Here is a 25,726-nt window from a genome sequence, read left to right on the forward strand (position 1 = left end):
TCTACATTCCATAAGGATTCGCTGGAGACTAAAGAAAATGGAAAGCAAAAGGTTTTCCAGTTGAGTGAGAACTCCTCGGAATGTCGGAATGTTGAGCCTGCTTTGCTAAAGAAGGCATAACTTTGGTTCTCCTACTATTTTATCAGTGCTTTAAGAGTTGGTAAGGTCTATGGAAAAGCTTTCGTCCTTTATGGAAATTATAAAAAAGGTGGTCGTAAAAAAGTTGATGTAATTGTTGTAAACACTTGGATTCGGGGTCATTCTGCCGGATTAATGAATTTGGGAAACACCTATAATATGAACGTCATGTTGCAATGCTTGCATTCAATCCAAGAATTGAATTTTGTCTTGAAATGGTGACTTGTCTCTTGAACTAAAAAAGGGTTTCCACAAATTGCGCAACTGTAGTTATAACATGTTGTTTGTTCGTTATTCAAGTATCCTCCTCCTATAAGAAGTGTTCCTGTGGATCAATGAATGATTGTTGCAACAAGGGAATTATTCAATGAACTTGATATAAATATCCGACCAGTGGCACCTGTGCATTTTTTTTAATGGTATGATTTAGTTCAATTTTAAAGTATTGTTGTATAATTATAGTTTTGGGTTAGATCTTCTTGAAATACATGGTAAATGGTCAAAACGTGTTTGTGTCCTCATCCGAATGTGCATAAGATCATTCTCTAGTGGAGATAGTGATATACTATAACGGTATACCACTTTTCATGAATAGTTATATTGAGTGACATAGATAGTTGTCAGTCTGAATATAGTTTTTCTCATTTTAATGTGGTTGTGTTTGTAGCAAATTGTCTCCTAAATAGTACTCCATCTGTTTGCCAATTATTGTCCATTTTAACTCAGAACGGGTTTTAAGAAATGCGAAATTGAATATGATTGTAATGAGATAATGGAAAGTGGAGTCTATTTACTAAAATGTAAGAAAATCAAAGTGGACAATCTTTCACTGAAGGGTCAAAATGGCAAAACTGAACAACATTTAAGATGGAGAGAATATACATTATACCTTTGTTTTTTTCATTTAATGAGTTATTTGAAAATGTATATAATAATTTTCATTTTAATGTTAAAAAAAACCCTAAGCCCGTGTTATTTGATAATGTATATAATAATTTTCATTTTAATGTTGCGACAAAACCATAAACCCTAAGCAATTAGCTTAGAGCATCCACAGTGGGGTGGACGATAGTCCGCCCGATGCATCGGGCATTCTATCATCCGCCATTGTAGCTTCGCGGAGGATGCCCGATGCATCGTCTGCAGACGAAGGCGTCGGAACACGCATCGTCCGCGATATCGTCCGTCCCTTTGCGGGTCACGCGGACGATGCAACGCGTTTTCCTTTTTTTATTATTTTTTTAATTTCATATCTATATATACCTCACATTTCTCATTCCATTTTCCACACTTTTCTCTCCCATCTCTCATCAATTCTCTTTTCCCCACACACCAATCTTTCTCTCACTAAAAAAATGAGACCCGACGACGACTGGAGTACCTCGGAGGGCATTACTCGGGCCTTATTCGATTGCGTTCATGAGGCTGTGTGATGCACTTTTTATTACCAATAAAAATACCTGCAAGTATACAGGGTAGATCTAGTATAGCTAAAGGTCAGTACCGGGATATCGAACACGGGGAATATAATTGCAACTGGCTATTATGTACTAAGCGTCAAATACTATCTAGAGAAACAAGAGAAGTTTTGGGTTTTTGAAAGTAAAACAATTAAAAGCAATCAAACAACTAAATGCAATTAAATCACAAAGATAAAATATGAGAGATAAGAGAATTCCATGGATGTGCGTTCACAGTTATGGTTATACAAATTCCAACTACAATACCCTAGCACAATTTATACTTTGAAAGGACGAGTCACCTAGCTTATGCTCATGCGATGCAAACGTTGATTACAAGATTAGGGTTGTCAATCCTAACACGTAACTCCATAAAGCTCCTAAGACCCTTGAAAAGTCCTCACTCTCAATTAACAGTGCCGTTTTAAGGGAAGCTAACTGTAGTGTCTACTAAGTGAATCTAACTCGCTAGAACTCTGTCACAGTTATGAAGCAAGTTATATTGAATCATGCAAGATTGTGTCACTCAATCATGCAGCATCAAAACTACTTAGGGAAGAAACAAAGTAAAAACAAAACGAATATTAAATAGAAAAAGGAATTGTATAAACCAATAAAAGTTACTAACACATCCAAAGAATCCTATGAATTTAGTTAGACATAATTGAATAAGCTAAAGACATAGATTGGAGTGAAAACAATTGGAACATAAAACTAAAGCAAATAAAACCCGTAGGTTGAATCCTTGTCGTTCTTGATGTTCTTGCTTCTTTCTCCAACCCCTTTCACAATGAAGAACTCTCAAATTTATGCTATGGAAGTAATTGGCAAAAAGAAGATGAAAGATTAGGGTTGGAGGTGGAGCTATGAAAGCTCCCCTTTTGGGGGCTAAGGAAGGGTTGAATTCTATGAATGAGGTTATGGGGTAATATATAGGATTTAGAATGATTTAAATTTGGTAATAAGTCTCCTCCAAGCATTAGGAAATATGTAATTTTCGTTCCCCATAGTAGAAGGAAAAGATTTGGCTTCACAAGGTAAGATCTTCTTTCCTTTTTCAATTTTCCGCATAGACTGCAGCTGGCAGCTTTGCGCGTCTTTGGTAGAACGGTCATAACTCTCTCCACAGAACTCCGATTGAAGTGATTCTTATACCATCTTGAAGCTATTTTCAAGACGAAGATAATGGTGTGTAGAAAGCCCCGATCGAACTTCTGGATCTCCAGCAAATTGAGTTTGAAGACAGCTGTTGCGCGCCGCGTTTTTGTGGCGAGCAGCCGCACCTTGGCCAGCGGTCGCCGCGCGTAGTCCAGTAGCTTCTGACTCCTTGTGGCGGTCGCCGGGCGTGTCTTTGTCTTCGCTGAGCGCCGGCGGTCGCCGGAAGTGTTGCGGCGGTCGCCGAAGAAGCTCCAGATTTCCTACTTCGCGTTTTCACTCCCTTTTTAGGCTCAAATATGCACATTTCTCACAAAACATGTCAAAATACCAAAATAGATAAAATATACAAATAATGAACATGTAATGCACCTTTGACATTAAAAACGGACCAAGTAATGGCCTTACAACCGTACAAAATCCGAGCGTATCACTGTGGCGGAGTGCTTAGCCGAAATGGAGCGCGAGCATGAAGTGGCGAAGCAAGTCCAAGCGGAGCAGATCCAGAGGCCGATTCGACGTCGGACGTTTGTCCGCCGCGAGCACGACTTAGCTCACCAAGTTCTGTTCACAGACTATTTTACCGAGGAACCACGGTGGGGCCTGCCGGTTTAAAATATGGCGGGATCTTTTTCTCCGCATTGTCCACACATTGGAGGCATGTGATCAATACTTCCAGTATCGGGAAGATGGCATCGGCAGACACGGATTTACGCCGTTGCAGAAGTGCACGGTTGCGATCCGACAGTTGGCCTACGGCACCACGGCGGACATGTTCGACGAGTACCTTCACGTCTGGGAGACAACAGGCCACGAGTGCCTGAAGAAATTTTGCAAGGGAGTTGTAGAGGCTTTCCACAACACATATTTGCGAAAGCCGACTACTGAAGATTTCCAGGCCATGTGAACATGCACGAGACGGTGCACGGCTTTCCTGGAATGCTAGAGAGCATAGATTGTATGCACTGGGAGTGGAAGAATTGTCCAACAGCGTAATGAGGCCAATTTACTAGTGGATACAAGGGCAGCCACCCGACGATGATCCTCGAAGCCATCGCTGACTATCGGCTTTGGATCTGGCATACTTACTTTGGTGTGGCGGGATCGAACAACGACATCAACGTCCTGAACTCATCGTATCTCTTCACCGAGCAATGCAACGACAATGGCCCGGCCATCGAGTTCACCGAGCAATGCAAACGGCCGCAAGCATCATATGGGGTACTACTTGGCCGATGACATATACCCGAAGTGGCCTGTATTTTTGAGGACGATCAGCTGCCCAACGGATCGTCACCGAGATTTATTTGCGCAATGGCAGGAGGCTGCGTGGAAGGATGTGGAGCGGGCATTTGATATACTCCAAGCGCAGTGGGCAATAGTGAAGGGTCCGGCGCGTTTCTGGTACAAGGAAGTCATCGCTGATGTCATGTATGCGTGCATCATCTTGCATAACATGATAGTCAAGCACGAATGTGGAAGAGTCATCGATTGGGGCGATGATGAAGCTGGATCTAGCACGGCGACTCCGCCCCACGTTCGAGGATTACCGATGGGCTACAATGAGGTTTTAGCGGCACAAGCGTCAACATTGGCGGGCCTACACACAATGGGGGAGGGGCTTTAACCCCTAATGAATTCAGTTTTTAAATGTTTTTTTTTTTAAGTTCTAAATGTATTCATATTCTATACACATTATTATATAAAAGCCCCTATTCATAATCTAAATTACATACAAATTTATTTTTAAGGTAAAAATTGAGAATTTAGCCCCTACCCCCTTTCATTTTTGCGTCTGCCACTGGGCGTCAATGCGCAACCAACAAGACCATGCTCGGCTCATGTCCGACATGGTTGAAGAAATTTGGTCACGTAACCGCCACTGAAATTGTAGTTTTTTATAAGTATTTTGTATTGTGCTCTTTCAATAAAATGTAATTCACTTAAAAAAATTTGTGTTACAATTTTATTATATATTCAAATATAATAAAAAGTCAAATAAATATAAAAGATAAATAAAATGCTATAGGGCGAAGTATAGGGCAGGCTTTTGGGCATCCCACTGCAGGTGGATGGGTAGGAGGATAAAATGCTGATGTGGTGGAGGATAGGGCGCTCTATCGGGCGGACTATAGGGTGCCCCACTGTGAATGCTCTAACCTAAATAGGACCGCCTAGTTCACGGTTCTGATTATAGTTCGACTTGTAGCCGACACTCCAGAACTAGCAATCAACGATCTTGTTCGAGTAGTATTGCTAGTTTCAATTTAACAATGAATCTTTAGTTGAGATTCAAGGAGTCAACTTAGCCAGGCCGACCCATCCAAATTTAGCTCGAGGCTGGTCCGATAGACTATGTAGGCAGATTTTGGGCCGGATACCCCACTAGCCACTAGAATTGAGTTCCATTTGTGTGCAAGTAAAATTGGGGTCACATCAAAATACACTTAATACAATTTGTACTCTATATATTAATTAGTATTCATTTTAATACTAAACATAATTTGTGGTTCAAATATATTTGTGATCATTTTACAATTTTAGTTCAAAGCATTATGTTTGAAAGTTTATGTAAGTTACACTCAAATAATCATATTTTAAAACATGTTGGATGACGTGTAAAATGCTCAAAAATCACAAGGTGGTGAAGGAAAGTATGAGGATGAGTCCTTTCGAATTTGCGTTTGGTCTACTATGTGCATTTTTGACATGAGTCGTTGGCCGTCGTACTGAAGGACTCCTTCAAAGAAACTCGTGATATCTCCGGTACAATGTTTATCCTCAGTAATGGAAATAAAACCTTAAATAATTCAGTGCTAAAATGTAAAAATATAATAATAGTTTTAAGATATTTATGTTTTATTCAAGTTTTCAAGTTTTACAAACTATTGAATGAAGAAGAATATTTTATTCGAAGTTTTCAAGTTTTACAAACTATTTATATTAGCTCGCTCACCTCACAAACCAACTCTTTCAACCGTCTTAGTTTAAGTTAAGCTAGTTGTCACTTTCCGCCATTGATTGTTGTAACGATAACAAAATATTTTGCGAGTTATCTTACTCACCTAAATATCATTTTGCTATAAATTTTTATTCAAATAACAAGAGAAGGTAACAAAACATGGGAAGAAAAGAAATAACACATCTTTTTCATTATTCTACATTGGTAGAGAAAACATCTAAGATATGCATGTTTTCTTGGAATTGGGACTGATATGAAATAATGACAATCCACACCATAAATAAGGAGCGAACCCTCATATATGCAATATTAATTGCTAAGATAACTATGTGATATCGATGACTAAGATAACTTAATGAAACAACTATTTGTTCAAAGCCTAATCATTTGCTTCATGTAAATTAAATTAATACTCCAGTATTTAATACTTCGGCCGGTATTCCGCCTATGCAATGTGTAATAACTTGGGTTTTTGCAAATGTTCCTATAACACTATATTGTTTGTTCATGCGTCTATAAATATGCGGACAAAATTATATCCAATATATATTCGCAAATGTTAGTATTTATAAGCATTTTAGCTTGTTATATATGGTTTACATACATCCACATATTTATAGGTCTTGTTTTCTTATTATAGAATTTTCTAATATAATCTTGTATATATATTTAGACTTTTTTCATAGACATCTAGATATTTTTGTTACAAAATCTAGATATATCTATTTGTCCATTAAATTAATAACTAGTTAATTTATTCAATTCATATTTATATATAATATTTGTAATTTTAATTATTAAAGGATTGTGATCAATTAAGATTTTTTAGCCTAATTAAGAATTGAGATGCATTATCAGCCACTCATTTTTATTAAATGGGTGGTTCAGAATTGGCACATGGAAAAAAAAAATTAGATTAATTAATTATGATGAAAGGGCAGTATGGTAATTTTATGGTACATTTTATTCAATAAATACTTTTTTTAACTTTTAATTTTTTTAAATTTTTTTTTGTCAACTACATACACAATTCATGTCAACTACACACATATAACGTCAGGGGAGTGTTATATTGCTAACTCAACACTTAATTGCTAACTACAACTAAATAATAGTTATTATATATTCAAATTAAAGGCCTACATCATCAACCTGAAATGTCAATACGATTAACAAAAAACGTCAATAAGGCCATAGAATTAATTCCAAAAATTATCAATATGGGTATTAATGTCAATTAACTACAAAATTAGTTATAACTAACTTTTAAAAGAAATCCCAAAACTTTAAATTCATATAACATATATCAAATTAAAGATAATTTATAAGGATTCCAACGATATGCTACATGCATATGTTCCGACGTCAAAATTTGGAAAAAAAATTAAAATTTTTTAATTTTTTCGTACAGCAGAAATGTCATATACTATATAAAATACGTCAATATAATACATGTAAAATGTCAATATAAGCAATGGGTTAACATTCTTAAAGCATTGTGTTGATATTTTCGGAACACTATATTGACATTTTCATCCCAAACCCTAATTTGGAGTTTTTTTTTTTATCTTTTTCGATTTAATTAATAAAAAATAAAAATTACACGTGGCAAATTGTAGACCACACGTTTTCTAAAATCTTATGGCATTAAATTAGTTGTACGTAGCAATTAAATGATGAGTTAGCAATTGATCAATCCCCTATAATGTCAACTACATATACAATTCATGTCAGCTACACTGATGCCCATGGTTCTGGAACCAGCGGTTACGATTCGGAACCGTCAGTTCCGATTTTAGAAATTGTTGAACCGGAACCGAACCGCGAGGGTGTTTCGCGGTTATGGTTTCGGTTTCAAAACCGGCGGTTACGGTTACGGTTCGGAACCGCCGATTTTCCAGTGGCGGTTCCACGGTTTTTTGGTGGTTTTTTGCGGTTCCGGTCTAGAACCGGCCGGAACCGGCGATTCCGGCACGGTTTCAGTTCCGAAATTTTAGAACCTAAACCGAACCACGGTTCCAAAAAGTGACGGTTTCGGTTCGATTTAAATCTCACAGTTCCGGTTCGGAACCGGAACCGTCAGTTACGGTTCCGCGGTTAACCGTCGTCAACTACGTATACAATTCATGTCAACTTTACACATATAATGTCAACTATAAGTTGTTGACATTTGATGTGCGGGCTGTTGACATTTGATGTGCATGCTATTCACGATAATACCCCCGAGTTGACATAATCTATTTGCAGTTGACATTTTGAAAATATTATGAATGAGTGGCTGAATATGTATCTCAATTCTCAATTAAGCTAAAAAATCTCAACCTAACGGGGACCCATTATAACCATTCATATTATATAAGAAGAAGTTTTATGTTGATTTAGTACTACCATTATTCAAATTTTATAAAAGTAAGAAGCTTAAAAAAGAAAAAATATCTATGAAAATAAATAATTAGAATTAATATGAATTTAACGTTAAGTATCCCCAAAATTCTCCTAAAAACACGTCAATTTGCATTAGGTTAAAAATTACTACTTCATCGTTTGTCTTTCTTTTTCTCCAATCCAAAATGGCTCCATGTTTACTCTGTTTCTTCTTTGTCTTGGTCTGGCACCGGTTAAGCCTCTATTGGAGTCGCAGTCTGTATATTGAAACTAATTTTCTAAAGGTTAATTATGCGAAATTATTACTTATTCTGCGAGTGGCATATCTAGGATCTTGTTGACGATCAATATTCTACTCTTCAATTTTGCTCAATCAATCAAAATTTATTTCTTTATTTTCTTATGTTTTTTATGGAGGGTTTTAGATTCATATATTATGGAAATTTTATCTACCTTCATTCACTCAAATCAAATTTATGTAGTAGTAGTATGTAAGAACAGAGCATGAACAAGAGTTGCTCTGTTTCACTTATTTGACTCTGCTTTTTTTGCTTCTTCAGCTAAGCAAACACGCAAATTAACCAAAGAGGATTCTACCTTTTTTCTTACAAAAATAAAACCTCAAACATTATACATAAACAACTCAGTCAACAAATGAGTAGTAATATCTAATCATAGTAGTAATAGCCAAAAAGTTGCACACACACACACACCATGTATATTAGATTAAGAGCAAGAAACACCTCTGCTAACAACACTTACTCTTCTTCTTCTTCTTCTATATAACATAATTAGACCATTCAGAATGCGAGGTCTGATCCATGGTTAAGCTCGGCGTCTTCTCCAGCCGCCCTCCGATCAATCTCGCCGGATTCCCAACCGCTGTGCTCCTCGCCGGCACCTGCTTCAGCACAACCGATCCCGCCCCAATCCTCGCCCCCTCCTCGATCCTCACATTGCCCAGCACACAAGTCCCCGCCCCAATCAGGACCCCATCCCCGATCTTCGGGTGCCTATCACCGCTCGCCTTGCCCGTCCCGCCCAGCGTCACGTTATGCAGGATCGACACATTGTTCCCAATCACCGCCGTCTCCCCGATCACCACCCCCGTCGCGTGATCGAGAAGGATACCGCTCCCGATCCTCGCCCCGGGGTGGATATCCACCGCGAAGGCCTCCGAAACCCTGTTCTGTATCAGCAGCGCCAGCACTTTCCTGCCTTTGCACCACAGATTGTGCGCGATTCTGTGCGATTGAATCGCGGAGAAGCCTTTGAAGTTGAGGAAGCAGTGCGCGAAACTGATGCAGGCAGGGTCCCGCTCCTTCACCGCCCTCAGATCATCAACCACCGCCCTAATTATTTCCCCATTTTCGACTAAAATCCCTAAAATTAAATCGTGGAGGATGCCGCTGGGGAGGCTGTGGTTGCTCAATTTGATCGAGAGGTGACTCGCGAGAGCTGATTCGATCGAATCGTGGCACAGAATCGAAGTATAATAGTAGCTAGACAAAATCGGTTCCTGCTCAATATCTAACCTGGCCTCCTCCCTCATCCGCAGCCACAAATCGGCGACCAGAACCGTTTTTGGTTGCACGCGATCGGCGAAATTAGGTCTGCAGCAGATGGCGTAGGTGTCGACGGATGGAGCGGTGCGGGGGGGAGTTGGAGTTGTGGCGGTGGAGGAGTGGACGCAAGTGGCCATGGAGCGGTTGTGTGGCGGGAAAATCGGCGAGGAGAAGAATCTGGATGAGAGAGAGAGGAGAATGGTGGAAGGGGAGAGAGATTTATTTAGGGCAGAGGGTGTGGCTGTGGAGAAGGAGACGGAGATGGAGAGCGACAGAGCTTTCATTGGAAAATGATTTTTTTTTTTTTAATTTTGGGAGCGAATAAATAATTGTGAGGGAGATGAAGCGTAACGAATTTGGGAATAAGTGGTAAATGGAACCACGATTTAAAAGGTCCACCACGCGCAGCCGCGATAGTAATAAGTCGTCAAATAGTGGTAAAAGCAAATTGAATTTTTTGGAGCCGTTGCTTTTTATTGTGGGTAGATAATAAAGGGAAGGCTGCAGATATGATGTGAAAGATTCGGATATAGTAATAATAATGATCTTGCTTGGTTGCATGCACTAAATTAAATACTTACTCCATATGATAGAAGAATCAAATTATACTACTCCTTCCATTTTTCATAATTTGTCACCGTTTGATCTGACACGGGTTTTAAGAAAAGTAAAGTGAGTTAAAAAAGTTAGTGTCATATGGATCCTATTTTTATATATTAGTTTTATAATAAAATGTGAATGGAAATGAGTTAGTGGATTATATGAGGTCCACTACCAAAAATGATAAAAATGAAAAGTGATAAATTTTTAGGAACGGAAGAAAATAGAAATTAGTGATAAATTTTCAGTGACGGAGGGAGTAATTTAATTGATAGCAATAAATGAATAAATGACGTAATTAAGGATTGAATTGCATATCTTACATAGTTTTGTATACAGAATTCACAAAATATGCATATACATCTTCGATCCTTATTATTTTAAAAGTTTTTTGTATGTTAATTTTTAAAATTTTGCCAAAATCTTATTTTGAATGCAAGCGGCTATAAAACTGTATGTGAATTTTAAACTATATTAATATAATCTGATCAGCGATCGATTGAGATTTTGGTACTAACATGCTTGCTGCCTCAATTCGTGGTACAATCAAATCATGCGGAGTTTTAATGAAATTACCAAACCTTTTACTTCCATGTAAATTGAAAAACTTTTGCTAAATTTTGATTTTGCAATTAATTGCTACAATTCAATGTTGACATGTTGACTAAATTACCTTGCCTACGTGGACGATAATCAAAATGGCATCATATTAAAGATAACCAAACAACATCACGTTACACGGAGAAAAAAAACAATTATTGTTATGGTTGTAAAATACTCCTATTACGCGTGTTTATTACTTATCTCGTTGTTGCTCTATTTTGTTAAATCGTGTGCTTAACTGATTTGATCGAACTTTAACGTATTACAAATTTTTCTATACAGAAGTAGAGAACAATAGTATAAAGAGCATTTAGAGCGAGGATTGTGGCACGTAATTTAGTTAGCATGTATATCCATTATGTAATCTTCATTGATTATGAAATCATATTAAATAGTACCGTTGATATGCAAAATTAGAAGTTAAAAGTTTAGAAATTTAAAAGAAAATACCAATGCCATATAATTATGTCAATTAATATAATTATATGTAAATTTCAAAATTGATATGAAAAACAGAATTTGGTTTTGATTAGGAATATATTATAGATATAATGATTACACCTATCATTATCAAAGTTCCTTCTATGTAATCAATTGAACTCAACTTGAAAAACTTTATGCATTCCTTTCTTTATTTATCCACTAGGCATCCTCTATAAGAAGACATGTTTGTTTTAAATAATTAAGTTTAGATTCTAAATAATTTGTTTGAAGAATGAAGAAATATAAATTAATAATAATTACCTTTATTCGGAATTAGTCGAAAATAATGTACTCTTTAACATTAAATTATTATTTTATTATTTTTATGAATATTTACTAAATAACCTTGTGTGACAAATCACATCATTGGGGCATAATTTTATTGAACGAATATACAAAGATAATTTCGGAAATCAAATAGGATGATTGGATAAACACACTCACAAGTCACAAACAAATATCACAAAAGAAAAAAGAAAAAAGTACAATTTTACCCATGGGAAATTTAACTAAATTATCGTATCGCTAATTATAATGTTTATTGTAAAATTCAACGTCCGCTTTAAATCTGAGGTGGCCAAACACCTAGTTTTTATTTAAAAATTAAATATTTACCTTAATATATAATTATGTTCTCAGGTGGCCATATCAATCTATCTTACTCACAAAACATTGTCCTTTTTAATTGATTAAGGTATCAAAACTTGGCCTAAATCTATGAATCCTTTGTAAAATTACATGGAAATGGAAATTTAATAATTAATTACTTTTCAACGAAAATGATTAATTTTTAATTTGTTCCAACAAAAATGATACAGTGCCTTTTCAGAAATTTTTATCTTTATTTTTTTAATACTTTCTCTATTCACGAAAAATAGTCGCATTTTATCATTTTATGACGTCCATAAAAAATAGTCTCATTTCGTAAATATGGAAATTTCTCTCCCATACTTTTACCGTTTTTTACCATCTCTCTCATAACTACTATATTTACTTTTTCTCATCTCTCTCATGCTTTATTTGTCTCTTACTTTATCTACTAGTAATTCTCTTACCCTCTTACTTTACCGATTTTTTTATTAAAACTCGCGTCGTCCACTGTATCAAGAAGTATATTTTACACATAAATTGTATACTACTACGTACATACTCTTGTCTTTGAATGATAAGTATCAAGAAGTACATTTTACACATAAATTGTATACTACTACATACATACTCTTGTCTTTGAATGATAAGTCATTTTATATGATGTTGAGTTCATCTTCGTTGAAATAAAATGAGCATTTTCTGGCAAACTTTTAAGTAGATAAAAAAGGAGTAAAGAAAAAGACATTGATCCAATATAGGACTAGTTTGTTTACAGACAAAGAAGAGAAAGACGAAAATCAATGGAGGCCAAAGAAATGACGAGTGCGATTACGTGTTATTCGCCAGAAACAAAAACAAAAACTAATTGTCTCAATTCTACAGGCAGCCTATGACTTTTTTTCTCCTTATCCATCATTCAATTACTGTTACATTGTTTTTTTCTCACCCTCTTTATTGACAGGGAATAAGTATTATACTTATATTAGGATGTTATTTATATTTACTACAGTACTTTTTAAGGTTTTTTTAGGTTTGACTATATGTGTACCAAAACACGCGCTTTTGGTGGAATCCGACCAATCATGTTTGATAAAAATCTGGTAGAATCCGACTAATCCTGCTCGATCTGATTTTCGGATTAAGGCTGAAAGTCTCCAGCGTGTGACGGGATTTGAACCCATAACTTAAGGTTACCACAGCTCCACGTTGCCAACTGCATTGCAACCTGTTGGTAATTTTTAAGTTTTTGATTCATTCTCTTATTAGAATTTGATTTTAAATTAATCAATGATTGTTTAGTTGGTTATATTTAATTCAAGCATATTATTTGAAATTTTAATAAAATTTCTCATCCGTCGATGAGCCTTGGTCTTCTACGCTTATCGTGTCGCGTCAATATATGCAATAATACAAAATGACGTATTAGAAATTTCATATTAGAATGACAATTTTTAATAAGTATATAATAACTAGGTTGTATGAAAATAATAAATCTTACTTTATTAATAATTATTTAGTTGGATGACTAAAATGTGGACAAAATTATGGGGTGCGTTAAAATGACAACACTCTTAAAATGACACTGTGACATCACGTTAGATTGCAATATTATAAACATTAGATTGCAATATCAAATACACTAGACTGCAATCTATAGATTGCAGTCCAGCGTATTGGATATTGCAGGCGGAAAAAATTGCAGTCTAGCGTGTTGGATATTGCAGTCCGCGAAAATTTATCCTTGAGCAATTTTTATGATTTCCACATGGCAGCTGATTATTCGTCCATGTGTACAAATGATTGGCTAGGATTGGTGGTATGGTGTTACCTTAAGAGGTATTGTCATTTTAACACAAACCTAAAATTATATATTTAAACATGTTTCATGCAATGATACAAATTAAATATTTAATCAAAATGAATTGTTTTATTAATATATAATCAAACCAAACGCCTCCAAAATAAATTAATCCAAACACATAAATCATCAAGAAATCAAAATACTTTAACAAACCAAATTCTAAAATGACTTTGGGATAAATAAGAAAATATTAATTTTATCTAAAAAAATGTTTTACCACCAATGCAATCAAGTGTATCAAGTTGACCCAAGCCCAACTCAGCCTACGCCTATGACTGAAACTGACTTAATTTGTAGTGTGTTATGCTGGATTTCTTTCAAAAAAATCTGGATCTAATCAAGCCCACTTGATGAATGTGTCGGACTGGGCTGCACAGAAAAAATTTCATTCATTTTTAATTTTACATACATTTTTATTTTTTTGAAATAAATTTCATAAGTTATAAATATTAACATTTGGATGGTTAAGTTTATTTATAAGATTTTTATTGTTAATTGTACTACTTCACATATATATGTTTATAATTGCATAGAACGTACTACCTTCCTCAATCCTCCCGACTAAGTTGAATCAAAATTTTTGGACACGAAGATTAAGAAATTGTATTGAAAAATAGAGAAGATGAATAACATAGGAAAGATAAAGAGGGAGTAAAGAAGACGATGGAATAAAGTAAGAGTGACTAGATATTTTATTTTTTGTCAAAAAAGGAAATGACTCAACTTAGTAGGAATATCCCAAAAAGGAATACGACTCAACTTAGTTGGGACGCATGGTGTAGTATACTATGTACTACGGAGTTTGTAGGAGTATATATTTTTTTCCTCCAAATATATGGTTATTTTATGATTTCGATATTTTTTGGATTTTCGAATCTTGGACAAACAGAAATGGTATGTTTTTGTCCTTTTTATAGCACCGTCCATAATAGGTGGTCAACCCTTAAGTAACTATTTACTGGATTAGAATATTAAATTGAGATTAATTAGTTACTTAAACGCTATCTAAAAATTTAGCTTAAATATTTCAAAATAGAAGTTACATTAATAAATAAATAAAATAATTTAAAAGAATACAAAAACTCGATTTTTCTTTCTCGTCTCTCACACTTCTAAGTAATCAAACATTAAAAAAACAAAACTTGACGACGTCAAACAACGAACCCTAGTTCTCACATTCCTCCACGAAAGCAGTGCAAAGATTCGTCTTCTTCATGTCTTGGGACTGTTGGTAAGTTATACCGTTCTACTAGTGAGCTTCGCGACCTTTGGCTCTCGTATGAAAGGAGGACGAAGTAGACACACAAAAAACGGGTTGATCTTAAATAGGGTTGACCAACTATTTTTGGATCCAATCAAAATAGAACTTAAATAGGGTTGACCGTCAATTTTAGACGGCGCGTTCAGAAAATGACAAAAAATGAACTGCTTTCGTTTTCCGAGGATTCGAAGATCCAAAAGAAAATGAATAAGACCCAAATCTATGTTCAGAAAAAATAGACTTTAATTTTTTTTTTCTAATAGCAATTTTTTTACTATACTTTTATATTGTTAGGATATTGTTGATAATCAATCCAATAAAAGGTAGGGTTATATTCTTCGTTGAGGCTTTAAGGTAGGTTTACATTCTTATTTGAGGCTAATTGAGTGGATTATATTTCATCATCCAAATCGATCATTGGTGTCGTATCGTTAGGGGGTTACTTTGTAATGTTTTATTTGGGTTTTTTTGTGTTAACTTTTCTAATTTGAATGATGTTGTTGAATCCTATTAAAGGTGTTTGTTTTCCTATTTTAATTTTTGGCAATTTTATACCTTAAAGGCTTCAATGATTTAAATTTGGCAATTTAAATATTTTACAGCTTTTTTTTCATTTTTGAATACGATATCCTGTGGGTGATTTCAGTACTCTAATACTTGTTATAGTATAGTTTTCAACATTTATTTACAAGTTTTCCAAGTTTAATAAGTATTTACCAATTTCATACCTTAATTAAAGTATTATTCTGTTTTCTAGTCTCCAATTACAAGACGTGAGTTATACCGTGTTCAATACAATAGGGGTGGATTTCTTTTATATTTAAAATTTCATATCATGTTAGATTTAGATACTACTCCATTAAACAGATGCATTTGAAATTTATCTTATTTTTTTTATAATTGTAATTATTTTTTTATGAAATTGAATTGTATCGTGGAATTTTAAAAAATATAAATGAATATAAATAATTAGTAGGGTAAACATTATAAAAACTAGAATAAAATTAGGGTAGAAAATAAAAATATTAAAATACATGATTAATAATAGTGGGTCTTATTTGAGTCGTTCTTATACTTGGACTAACTCTGGATTTAAAAAATAACCCAAACGAAGCACAAAACTCATAATTTGGGTCAATTTAGTAGAGTCCGAGCGTAGTAATTAGTAACCATCTTTTTTTATTCTATTCCTCCTTTTTAGTTTGATGCAGTTTTAACAATGGAATATAGCCTTTCGAATTTAATGTCATAGTGCCTCACTAAATAATCTCATCATAATCAACAATTAATCAGCACCTACACTATTTTTAATTTTTTATCTATTCATAAAATAACCACTTTCCATGACAATTAAATAAATATAAAACATGATATACGATACAAATTAAAACTCATTATTTGTTGATACATACTGTAAAATTCAATTAGGATATGTATATATCTTGTACGTAATATATTAATAGTATTATATTCATGATCAAGGCGCGCGTGGCACACACGCCAACTAGCTCAACAACACTTCTTTCCTCTCTCAAAAACATAATCTCAGCGAAAACATCGTGACTCAATCACTAAAAACATCATAAATCCTTCTCCTATTCGACTTCACACTTTAAACTATAAAAATCAGCACCCATCTTTGTGTTTTCGACGCCTTAATTCCCTCTCTTTAAAAAGCGCACCACCCTTTGCATGAAATCTCAATCCTCAACTCTGCTGTTTCACGTTTGAAATCCTTTCGTAACGCTCCCCTTATTTATTATTGCACCATTTCCTCCGTACTAAATTACTCCTAATTAGCAAAGCCATGAAATCGTTGTGGGTCTGGATTCTGATCCTTTCCCTGGCCTCCGCGCAAGCTCAGCCGAGTTTCATCTCGTGGGAAGACTTGAGACTCGGCGACGCAAGGTCCACTTTGGGAAACGGCGATGATCAGAGCAAGGTCATCGTCGTCTCCCAGAACGGCTCCGGAGATTCCCTCACCGTTCAAGGCGCCGTTGATTTGGTGCCGGAGAATAATATCCACCGTGTCAAGATTCATATTCTTCCTGGCGTTTACAGGTTACTAATTCTTTTTTTTTTTTCAGTTTTTTTTTTTTTTTTTTTTTGAGGGCGGGAAGTAATTTGATTTGTTAGTTTTAGTGCAATGCGGTTTTTGTTTGAGCTTTGTTAGGAGAGTGGGGTAGTGAGGAGGTTACTTTTTAGTAGTGGGCCTTTTCATTATACTACTATCAATAATGATTCTCTATTTATCTGGCGATACAGGGAAAAGGTGCATATTCCGGCTAATAAGCCGTACATAACGCTGATCGGAGAGGAAGGGAGAGCGGGCGAGACGGTGATAACTTGGCACGACAAAGCCGGGGACTTGAATGCAGACGGCGGCTACATTGGGACGTGGAACTCGTCCTCCGTCACCGTGCTATCCGACTACTTCTGTGCATCCTACATCACTTTTCAGGTGATCAATAAACTACATACATTAAAAAAAAAACTAAAAAAAAATTAAAAAATAAAAACTAAAAAATTTCAAATTACCAATCAATTTATGTGTTTTTTTTTTGTCACAGAATACAGTGGTGGTGCAGGGAGATTTAGGAGTGAATGGTTACCAGGCGGTGGCGCTGAGGATCGGGGGCGATCACGCCATGTTCTACCGAGTCCGGTTCCTGGGGTCGCAGGACACGCTCCTGGACGAAAGCGGCTCACATTATTTCCTCGAATGCTTCATCCAAGGCACCACTGATTTCATATTCGGCAGGGCAAGATCCTTGTACAAGCATTGCAACATATCAGCGGTGGCGGACGGGTTCGCAATCGCAGCTCATCACCGCGACAGCCCCCTCAACGACACGGGCTTCTCGTTTGTCAACTGCTCCGTGAGTGGAACAGGGGATCTGTTCCTTGGCAGAGCATGGGGAGCCTACTCTCGGATTATTTACTCCTACACAGATTTCAACATAACTGTGAGGCCAGAAGGATGGCAGGATTGGGGGTATCCATCGAGACGAAACACCGCGGTGTTCGGGCTGTACGAGTGCACAGGAAGAGGAGCGGTGAGAAACACTACTGAAAACTGGTCCAAAGCTATGAATATCACAGAAGCAATGCCATTTTTAAACACAGATTTCATTGAAGGGGAGCATTGGCTAAGGCTCTAGTTTCCATTTTTTTTTTTCATTCATGATTTAGTTTTTGTATAGAGAGATAGATGAGAAAGATTACACTGTCATATCACTTTTTTTTGCAATAATATACTATGCTTTATTTCAATATAATGGAATCCTCTAAAACCAAAAAGAGTAATGAGAAAATTCATGATTAATATAGAGGAGAGTGCACATGAATGGTGGATGGCCTTGTTTCTAATTTCTATACATGAAGAAATTACTTACCATAAATGTACATCTATTGTAGTAAAATTCTATTACCATAGCCTAAACAAGACTTTATTCATTAACTAACAGCCAGTTAGCAGCATCTCAGTTGCTTCTGCTTCACATTTCACCTCAGCAATCTCACATTCCACCAAGTTGTTGTCGTCTCCATTGACGTTAACAGCGCCTAAGACGTCACTGCCAGCGTTCCCCATCTCTTGTTCCTTCTCCTCGGCTTCATCTACACACTTCTGCTGCTCAGCGTCAGTGCATTCGTCTTTCAGGGGGACGTTGGTCAGTGTCATTCCCGCTAGCTCATGAATCGCTTCGTCAACTACACACAGTTTATTACTGGCAACAAATTTATCAACAGAGGTAGGAGAGTTATCCGATTTGGCTTCCTTGGAAGCAGCAGACGATGTTGAGAGCTTAGTATCAGTGCTCGTTGAAGATATGACGCAAAGAATGTTAGGATTTGGCTCGATATCCATCCACTTATCGCCAATCCAATCTCTTGAAACTCTTAAATTCTTCACCTCACTAATCAGGTACATATCTTCACCTGATATAACCAAGAAAACAAATACCTAAGCCTCAATGGAAATAGGAAAAAGCAAAACTAACACACGCTACAACCAAAACGAAAAACCTTGCAACTGTACAAACCTGGAATATAAATCTTGTAGATTCCATTTTCGCCATCGCTGGTGTCAGAGATGACCCCTTCCCACCAACCATCACTCCACCACGCATCAGCTGGATCTCCAACTCCATAGGTTGGGCTCCCTTCGTTGCAGGGATTGGCAGGTCTGACAGTGAGGCGGCCAGCATACCGCATCCCCAGCTTATCAGCCTTAGCCACTCTATTCGTAGGAATCCATTCCTACAGTTACCACAACGTAAAGCACACACTCAACATAGTTCGAAAATGATCATAATCATCCAGAAGAATATCATGCAAAGACTAGAAAGTTTCTTTTCCATTTCAAAAGATACACAAATAATCAAAAGATAATCATACCTCGAGGTTAGTGCCACTATCCTCATCCATGATATCTTCATACAGAATTTTCATCTGTCTCCTCGAGATCTCTGCGATTGTACATCTGAACCAGCAGCCACGCATACCACTGTCTTGGCAAAGAAACTCTGCCTTTTCATTCTGTAACAAAGGTCTCTGCCGAAATTGGCCATCAACATGCTTGAGAAAATTTGTCTCCCTGCTCAGCGGACCGTATTTCTTGTCTGATAGATCTTGGTCTGATTTATGATCCTCTCTGGAACTTCTATTCCTTTTAGATCCCACTTTTCCATCGTCCTCAGAGCTAAACTCGTCATCCTCAAAAAAATCAGGGCTGAAGCACGAGAATATTGCTTGATCATAATATCCCCGCAATTTACTTAGTTTGAATTGTTTTACTCTATTAACCTTGAACTGTCTGAAACAGTAATGAAGTCCACCTAACAAATCGTGTGGAAAAACTTCCACACATTTCTCATAGTGTTCACGAGTTAAAACTATGGCTGGGCCATCAACGCATTCAGCGCTGATCACCTGTATGTAAGGAGTGATAAAGACTTCTTTGGGATCAGGATTACGTAAAGCCACAACTCCCTCCACCTCCTTATTATGATGGAACCATCTCACTTTGACCTTTTTCTGGCTCTTTCTGTCTTCATACATATCCTCCAAATATGCAATATAGCGATTATCTTTCTCAGCCATTACAAAGACAAACGAATGAACCTGAATAGCAGGAAAAATGAAGACAAGTAATGAGAAGAAAATCAGCCTGGGATTTACAATGCTTTTCACATATAGGTCCAAAAAAAAAAACCATTTAGACCTGTCTCAATACAATGTCTCAGTTTGAAAAGAAAAGAAGCACAATAATCCATTTCAAGCATACATCTGATGGACATGGTGGTGGCAAATAGGTAAAGAAGAGCTACTACGAGCATCTTGCCATTCTACCAACTTAATATTCCTTCTTTCAAGTTGGAAACTCAAGATGCCACCTAAACTAACACGAATTATCTTGCCTCGCATAAAATTAAAATTAACACTTGCAAAGTTTACTTTTGTTTGACCAATAAATTTTGACTTAAAAACTTAATTGCACTATATTTTACATTATTAAAACTACTAAGTGAAAACCGGGACCCGTTTTAAAAGTACGACACGAATAATGACAAGTCAATAAAGAAAGCTTTTCTTAAGTATATAAATAGAGTATTATATTAATTTTATTAGGGTTTCTTCTTCCTCGCGCGGCAGCCATTGTTATTCCTTTTCCTCAGCAACTTTTTGTTCCCATATTTAGTTCAGCCCTCCCTATCATTTAATTTCAAAGATTCAGTTTTCAACTGCATTGAATTGGTGAGGGCTGACATTCTCGAATATTTTGAAAATTTTGGAAGTACAAAAAAATATAGAATTTTTTTTTGGTATGGGCTGAAGCCCTCCCCTGCCTCTTACTTTGTCCGCCCATGTCTAGATGAATGTTTATACAAGTTAAGCTTGGGAAAATCTATATATGATGGATTCAAGGAGACTTACTGTTATTGAAATCCCATTCCTGCGAAATTCCGAGTAATGCTTCAATTGCTTACCACAAGCCCAAGAGGAACCTGACCATGAAATGTCTAAATGATGACCTTTCAAATTCCTAGCTATGCGTCCCTGACATAAAATATAGTACAATTGTGAATTAAAAAACTCGGACGAATAGCAACAAAAACATGACGCCATAAAATAAACAGCGAGGAATGTGTACCTTATGAGATAGCATCTGAGTGCGCTGAGCATTTAATTCGGCAGTATTGTTACCTTTTGGGGACACTATGAGAAAATGAAAAAAAAATATTAATCCAAAAACAATTTGTAAATGTAATGTGAGTGCATTTAGAAATAAAATCAAAGTATTTAGGTCAACAACATAATTTTTTTACAACAGGAGTTAACAAAGTGTAGTTTCAGACGTTCTGCAAATAAAGAAAAAGGTCTTATGGAGAACCTTCTGAGCTACTACTATCAAAGGAACCTTCAACGAATTAACTTTCACTCAAAAATCATAAGAAAATCCTGACATCTCAGGAACTAACAACAGATTTTCGCAAAAAGCTTACCACAAAAACCATATATGGCAGGATGCGGGAAAGAAAAATGGCACGACATAAAGGAACGTATACCACAAATTACTACCAAGACAAGTTCCATGAAAATAATCAACACCTTCTAACTTTATACAGTTGGTTAGCGGCATAGGAAAAGGCAAACATGCATTGAACATATGCTAGGTCAAGTCGAAAGTCATCCACTAAATTTCAGCATCTCTGTGCTAAAGAAAATAACTCAAGAACCACAATGATATCCATAACCAAAACTGAAACTACCCAAAAAGATACATGCCCAAGAAAAATTGACATAAAACCTTTCAAACAAGAAATAGCAATGAACCATAAACACCAACCCAACAATTACAGCACATAAACTGATCAGTTAAAGCCGTAGAAACACAAACAACATAAGAATACCCAAAAGAGAGACTCATAGGAACGCATACTTGAGCGATCTCCTTGCCGATGTTGCTTTGATAACATGGAAGTAAGCCAGTTCACCACCTCCCTCCTCGACCTCCATCTGAACCCGGCCTGCACCGAGTTATCAGCCCCGTGGGCGCTAAAGAACTCATCCGATACAACATAGAACATGTGCCTAACACTCCTTTCAGTACCCACAACAGCAAGAATTGATTCCCCTGAGTTATCTTTCAAAAAATAGTGAACCACGCGGTTGCCCCTCTCCTTCGACACATATTGCTCCTTCCACTCCACAAAATAACGCTCATTCACAGCCATAGCTGGCAATCAAGAAACCACTTTTCACAACCACTTAGCCATCAGAATCGAACTAAAACCCTAAATCAAAAAAACTAAAACTACTCCCCCACAAAAAAATTGCGACAGAAACTACATCAACACCTCACCTTAAGGTATAGATTAGCTGATGAAAGATACCATACCGAAAAAAAATCAACAAAAACACCAAAATTCAGAAAGAATTTTAAGCCAACTTTGACCAACAGATAACCCAATACTCAAGAGATACAAAGAACCCTCTACGCCCAGAGAAACTCAGAAAATCTTGAAGACGTGAAGATCTATTAAACCATGTCAGATGATTAAAAAAGGGGGGCTGTGGTGTGGGTCAGAAACCTGAGAAAAATTCATCTGAAAACATAAATGGGAATCTGGCTATGAGCATGAAATTAACTACAAAGGGGGGGAATTGAGCCCTCGAGCAAGATTTTCAGTTGAAACAACATGGAGAAGAAGGGACTGCGGAAATTGAGAAAAAAGGAGGTATAAAAATGGAGTCTTTTCGCGGCGCAGACGTTTAACTCAAGCAGAAAGGGCTGGGGTAGAGTGATAGAGAAAGAGGAGCTGAGAATAAATAGGAAAAAGAGCAGAATCAGAAGTGCAAAAATGGAAGGAAGTGAGAGATTGTGGATGGGCTTCAAGAATTGGAGACGGTAGGGAAGAAAAGGGTTCAACTAACTCACTCAACAAGGTCAAGGGCAAATAAATGTCATTTCTTTTTTATTTTGTTTTATCAAAATAATAAGTTGACATTTACTTTATTTGACTAAATGGAATATCAGTAAATAAATAACTCATGAAATGTATAGGAATTTATCACATTTATAGGGTTGGTCAGTTACTTGAAAGTTAACACCTACCAAATTGATATTGATATCTTGAAATAATTGCATGTTGTTCCCTCCGCACGTGAATATGAGTCTTATTTTTTTTATTTTAGTCCGTTTTTAAATATAAGTCTCGATTCATTTTTACTATAAATGAAAATGATACTATACTTTATATTCTATTCACATTTCATTTAAAATTCAGTATATAGTATAAGTGAGGCTCATATACCAATAATTTTTTGTCACTCGTTTTTCTTAACATTTCTTAAAACTCGTACCAAAAAGAAATGTGACTCTCATTCGCGGACGAAGGGAGTACTAATCAAATAAAAGTATTTGGTCTTTTTGGCATAAACATGACTTTAGAGAAAAATAAAATGATTAATTTTACTCGATATGTAATTGTACTTGTCTTGGTATATGTGTACTTTCAACCCTAGATGGATGAGAAAATATATGCAATCAATCCATACATCAATTTTTTTCCCTTGCCGAATTTAAATTATAAAGTTTAAAAATAACGTGAAATGAATTTAAGAAAATACAAGGTTCACGATTGAAAAAAGTAAAAGAGCATAAGTTACATTACAATGTATACAACCTAAAGAATGACCTAGATAACAATTAACCCTAAAGAAGTCGCATAACAAAACGAGCTAAAAGACAAAATCTCGAAGTAGAAGAGCATCAAAATTCACTCTCAATCTTCATGTATCAACACATCCTTCCAGCTAGGCTTGCGGTCCTGCTTGCTGGGTTGCGCATGTTCTACACTACTCTCATTAGGCATGTTTTCGGATTACTCAACTCTCTCTCGTTTGTGGCTTTGCATGGCTATGCATGGGATTATCTCCGCTAACCAAACCCTTTTGGACACCACGTCGTTGCTTTTCACAAAATATTTTGTACATTAGTACCTTCAAGTCTTGACTAAAACATGAGCGAGAGTGCACTCACATCCTATATTATCCATGTCTCAACCCTTGAGGATTTGAGACCATCATCGAGTTATAATCAATGACATATCCAGAATTTTGGATTTTTGGGTATGATAAATAATCATAGCGACTTGGAGCCTCGAATTATGAGCAATCGTTAGCAAAATTAAGTATAGATAGAAGTTTATGAATAGATACAAAATGCTAAGAGTCAATTCTCATGCTAAAGAATGATTCAAGTTATCTTCAATGCTCCTTAAAAAAGCAATTGACTTTGATTGTAAAAAGATCTAAAACATTAGAAGTCAGTAATAATATCATTCAAATTTGACATGAAGTTATTTGATATTTAAAGTATTTTTTTATAGTTTACTTTTTATATATAAAACACATGAACTTTAAAGTTATACTATAGTATATTATTATAGTAAAATTCATATTTTGCAAGTCAACATAATGTATACAAGTCAATAATACCTCTTATATATAATTAATGTAGACATTATTATAATTTTCCATAAAAATAAAGAATGAAATTATTCTCAAATTCATGTATACAATATATATAATATTTAAATAGTTATATTTGTATTTACAAATTCATTAAAAGATTAAAAAAAATAAGAAATGATTTGCTAACTAGTAGTACTATTTATTAGAAATTACTAATACTATTTAAGGGTAATTATAATTAGAGAAGTTTTATCAAATTTACATCGAACACAGCAGGGACAGTAATTATAGTTAGAGAAGTTTTCTCAAATTTACATCAAACAAATACAGCAGAGACTGAGAGATATTATTTATTACTAGTAACCAAACAAATACAGTTGGAACGCAGAGAATATTATTTATTATTAGTTACCAAACAAAATCAGCCAAACAAATACAGTTGGAACGCAGAGAATATTATTTATTATTAGTTACCAAACAAAATCAGCTATGACGAAGAGAGTATTATTTATTACTTAGTAACTACTAAAATTATTTGAGGGTAGTTATAATTAAAGAAGTTTTGCCAAAGTCAAACCATGAAAACCAGTTGGGATGGGAATACAATTTATTACTAATAACTAAAACTATTTGAGGGTAAGTAAAATTAGAGAAGTTTCCCCAAATTTACACCCATCAAAACCAGTTGGGATGGGATAGTACAATTTATTACTAATTACTAAAACTATTTGAGGGCAAGTAAAATTAGAGAAGTTTCCCCAAATTTACACCAATCAAAGGCAAATCAGAAGTGGCCTCCACCACATATGCAATAACGCAACCCATTCTCTATCTTACCCTTTTCGTAATTGCTCTCTCCCTCCCCATCTCTATGAAAACTCTATGTTAGTATTAATTATTTTCTTCAATTTAAAACAGCTGAATTTGGACTAATGGCTATGGTGGAAGGTCTATTAAAAGATTTTGGGGGTACAGCTGCGTCCGCCACTGGTTATAATATATGGTCCCAATCATGCATAATTTGATCCTCCTTGGAGATTTAAGAAGATTATAATGTGATTTTAAGAGTGTTACATTTTAAAAATATGAAATACAAACATATGTAGTAGTAGCAATACTTAATTAAAAGAGGTGAAAAGTACGCCTTACATGGTCTAATATCTTGCATAACAAATTAGCTAA

General features: G+C 35.7%; 2 protein-coding genes and 1 pseudogene across 3 annotated transcripts; 1 reads left to right on the top strand and 2 right to left on the bottom strand.

The window, feature by feature from the left end:
* Nucleotides 1–8,677: 8,677 nt before the first annotated feature.
* On the bottom strand, nt 8,678–9,977 carry LOC125185501 (serine acetyltransferase 1, chloroplastic pseudogene; annotated as a pseudogene).
* Nucleotides 9,978–16,830: 6,853 nt separating this feature from the next.
* LOC125221695 (pectinesterase QRT1-like) lies at nt 16,831–18,329 on the top strand. Its single transcript, XM_048123905.2, has 3 exons — nt 16,831–17,125; nt 17,330–17,525; nt 17,635–18,329. Exons 1-3 carry the CDS (start codon nt 16,872–16,874, stop codon nt 18,223–18,225), a joined length of 1,041 nt encoding a protein of 346 aa, XP_047979862.2. The 5' UTR covers nt 16,831–16,871; the 3' UTR covers nt 18,226–18,329.
* A 38-nt stretch (nt 18,330–18,367) lies between these two features.
* On the bottom strand, nt 18,368–22,994 carry LOC125221694 (Agenet and bromo-adjacent homology (BAH) domain-containing protein). Of its 2 annotated transcripts, none has more exons than XM_048123902.2 (7): nt 22,660–22,994; nt 22,008–22,304; nt 21,219–21,283; nt 21,002–21,124; nt 19,463–20,188; nt 19,108–19,324; nt 18,368–19,003 (listed from the first exon to the last, which is right to left on the bottom strand). In XM_048123902.2, exons 1-7 carry the CDS (start codon nt 22,706–22,708, stop codon nt 18,525–18,527), a joined length of 1,956 nt encoding a protein of 651 aa, XP_047979859.2. In that variant the 5' UTR covers nt 22,709–22,994; the 3' UTR covers nt 18,368–18,524. The 2 variants fall into 2 exon arrangements, with proteins under 2 accessions (XP_047979859.2, XP_047979860.2); XM_048123903.2 differs by having other exon boundaries at nt 22,431–22,993.
* Between the last annotated feature and the right edge of the window lie 2,732 nt (nt 22,995–25,726).

This window comes from Salvia hispanica, chromosome 1 (genome assembly GCF_029641045.1).
Source record: "Salvia hispanica isolate PSC_SH4W2 chromosome 1, Shi_PSC_v1, whole genome shotgun sequence".
NCBI lineage: Eukaryota > Viridiplantae > Streptophyta > Magnoliopsida > Lamiales > Lamiaceae > Salvia > Salvia hispanica.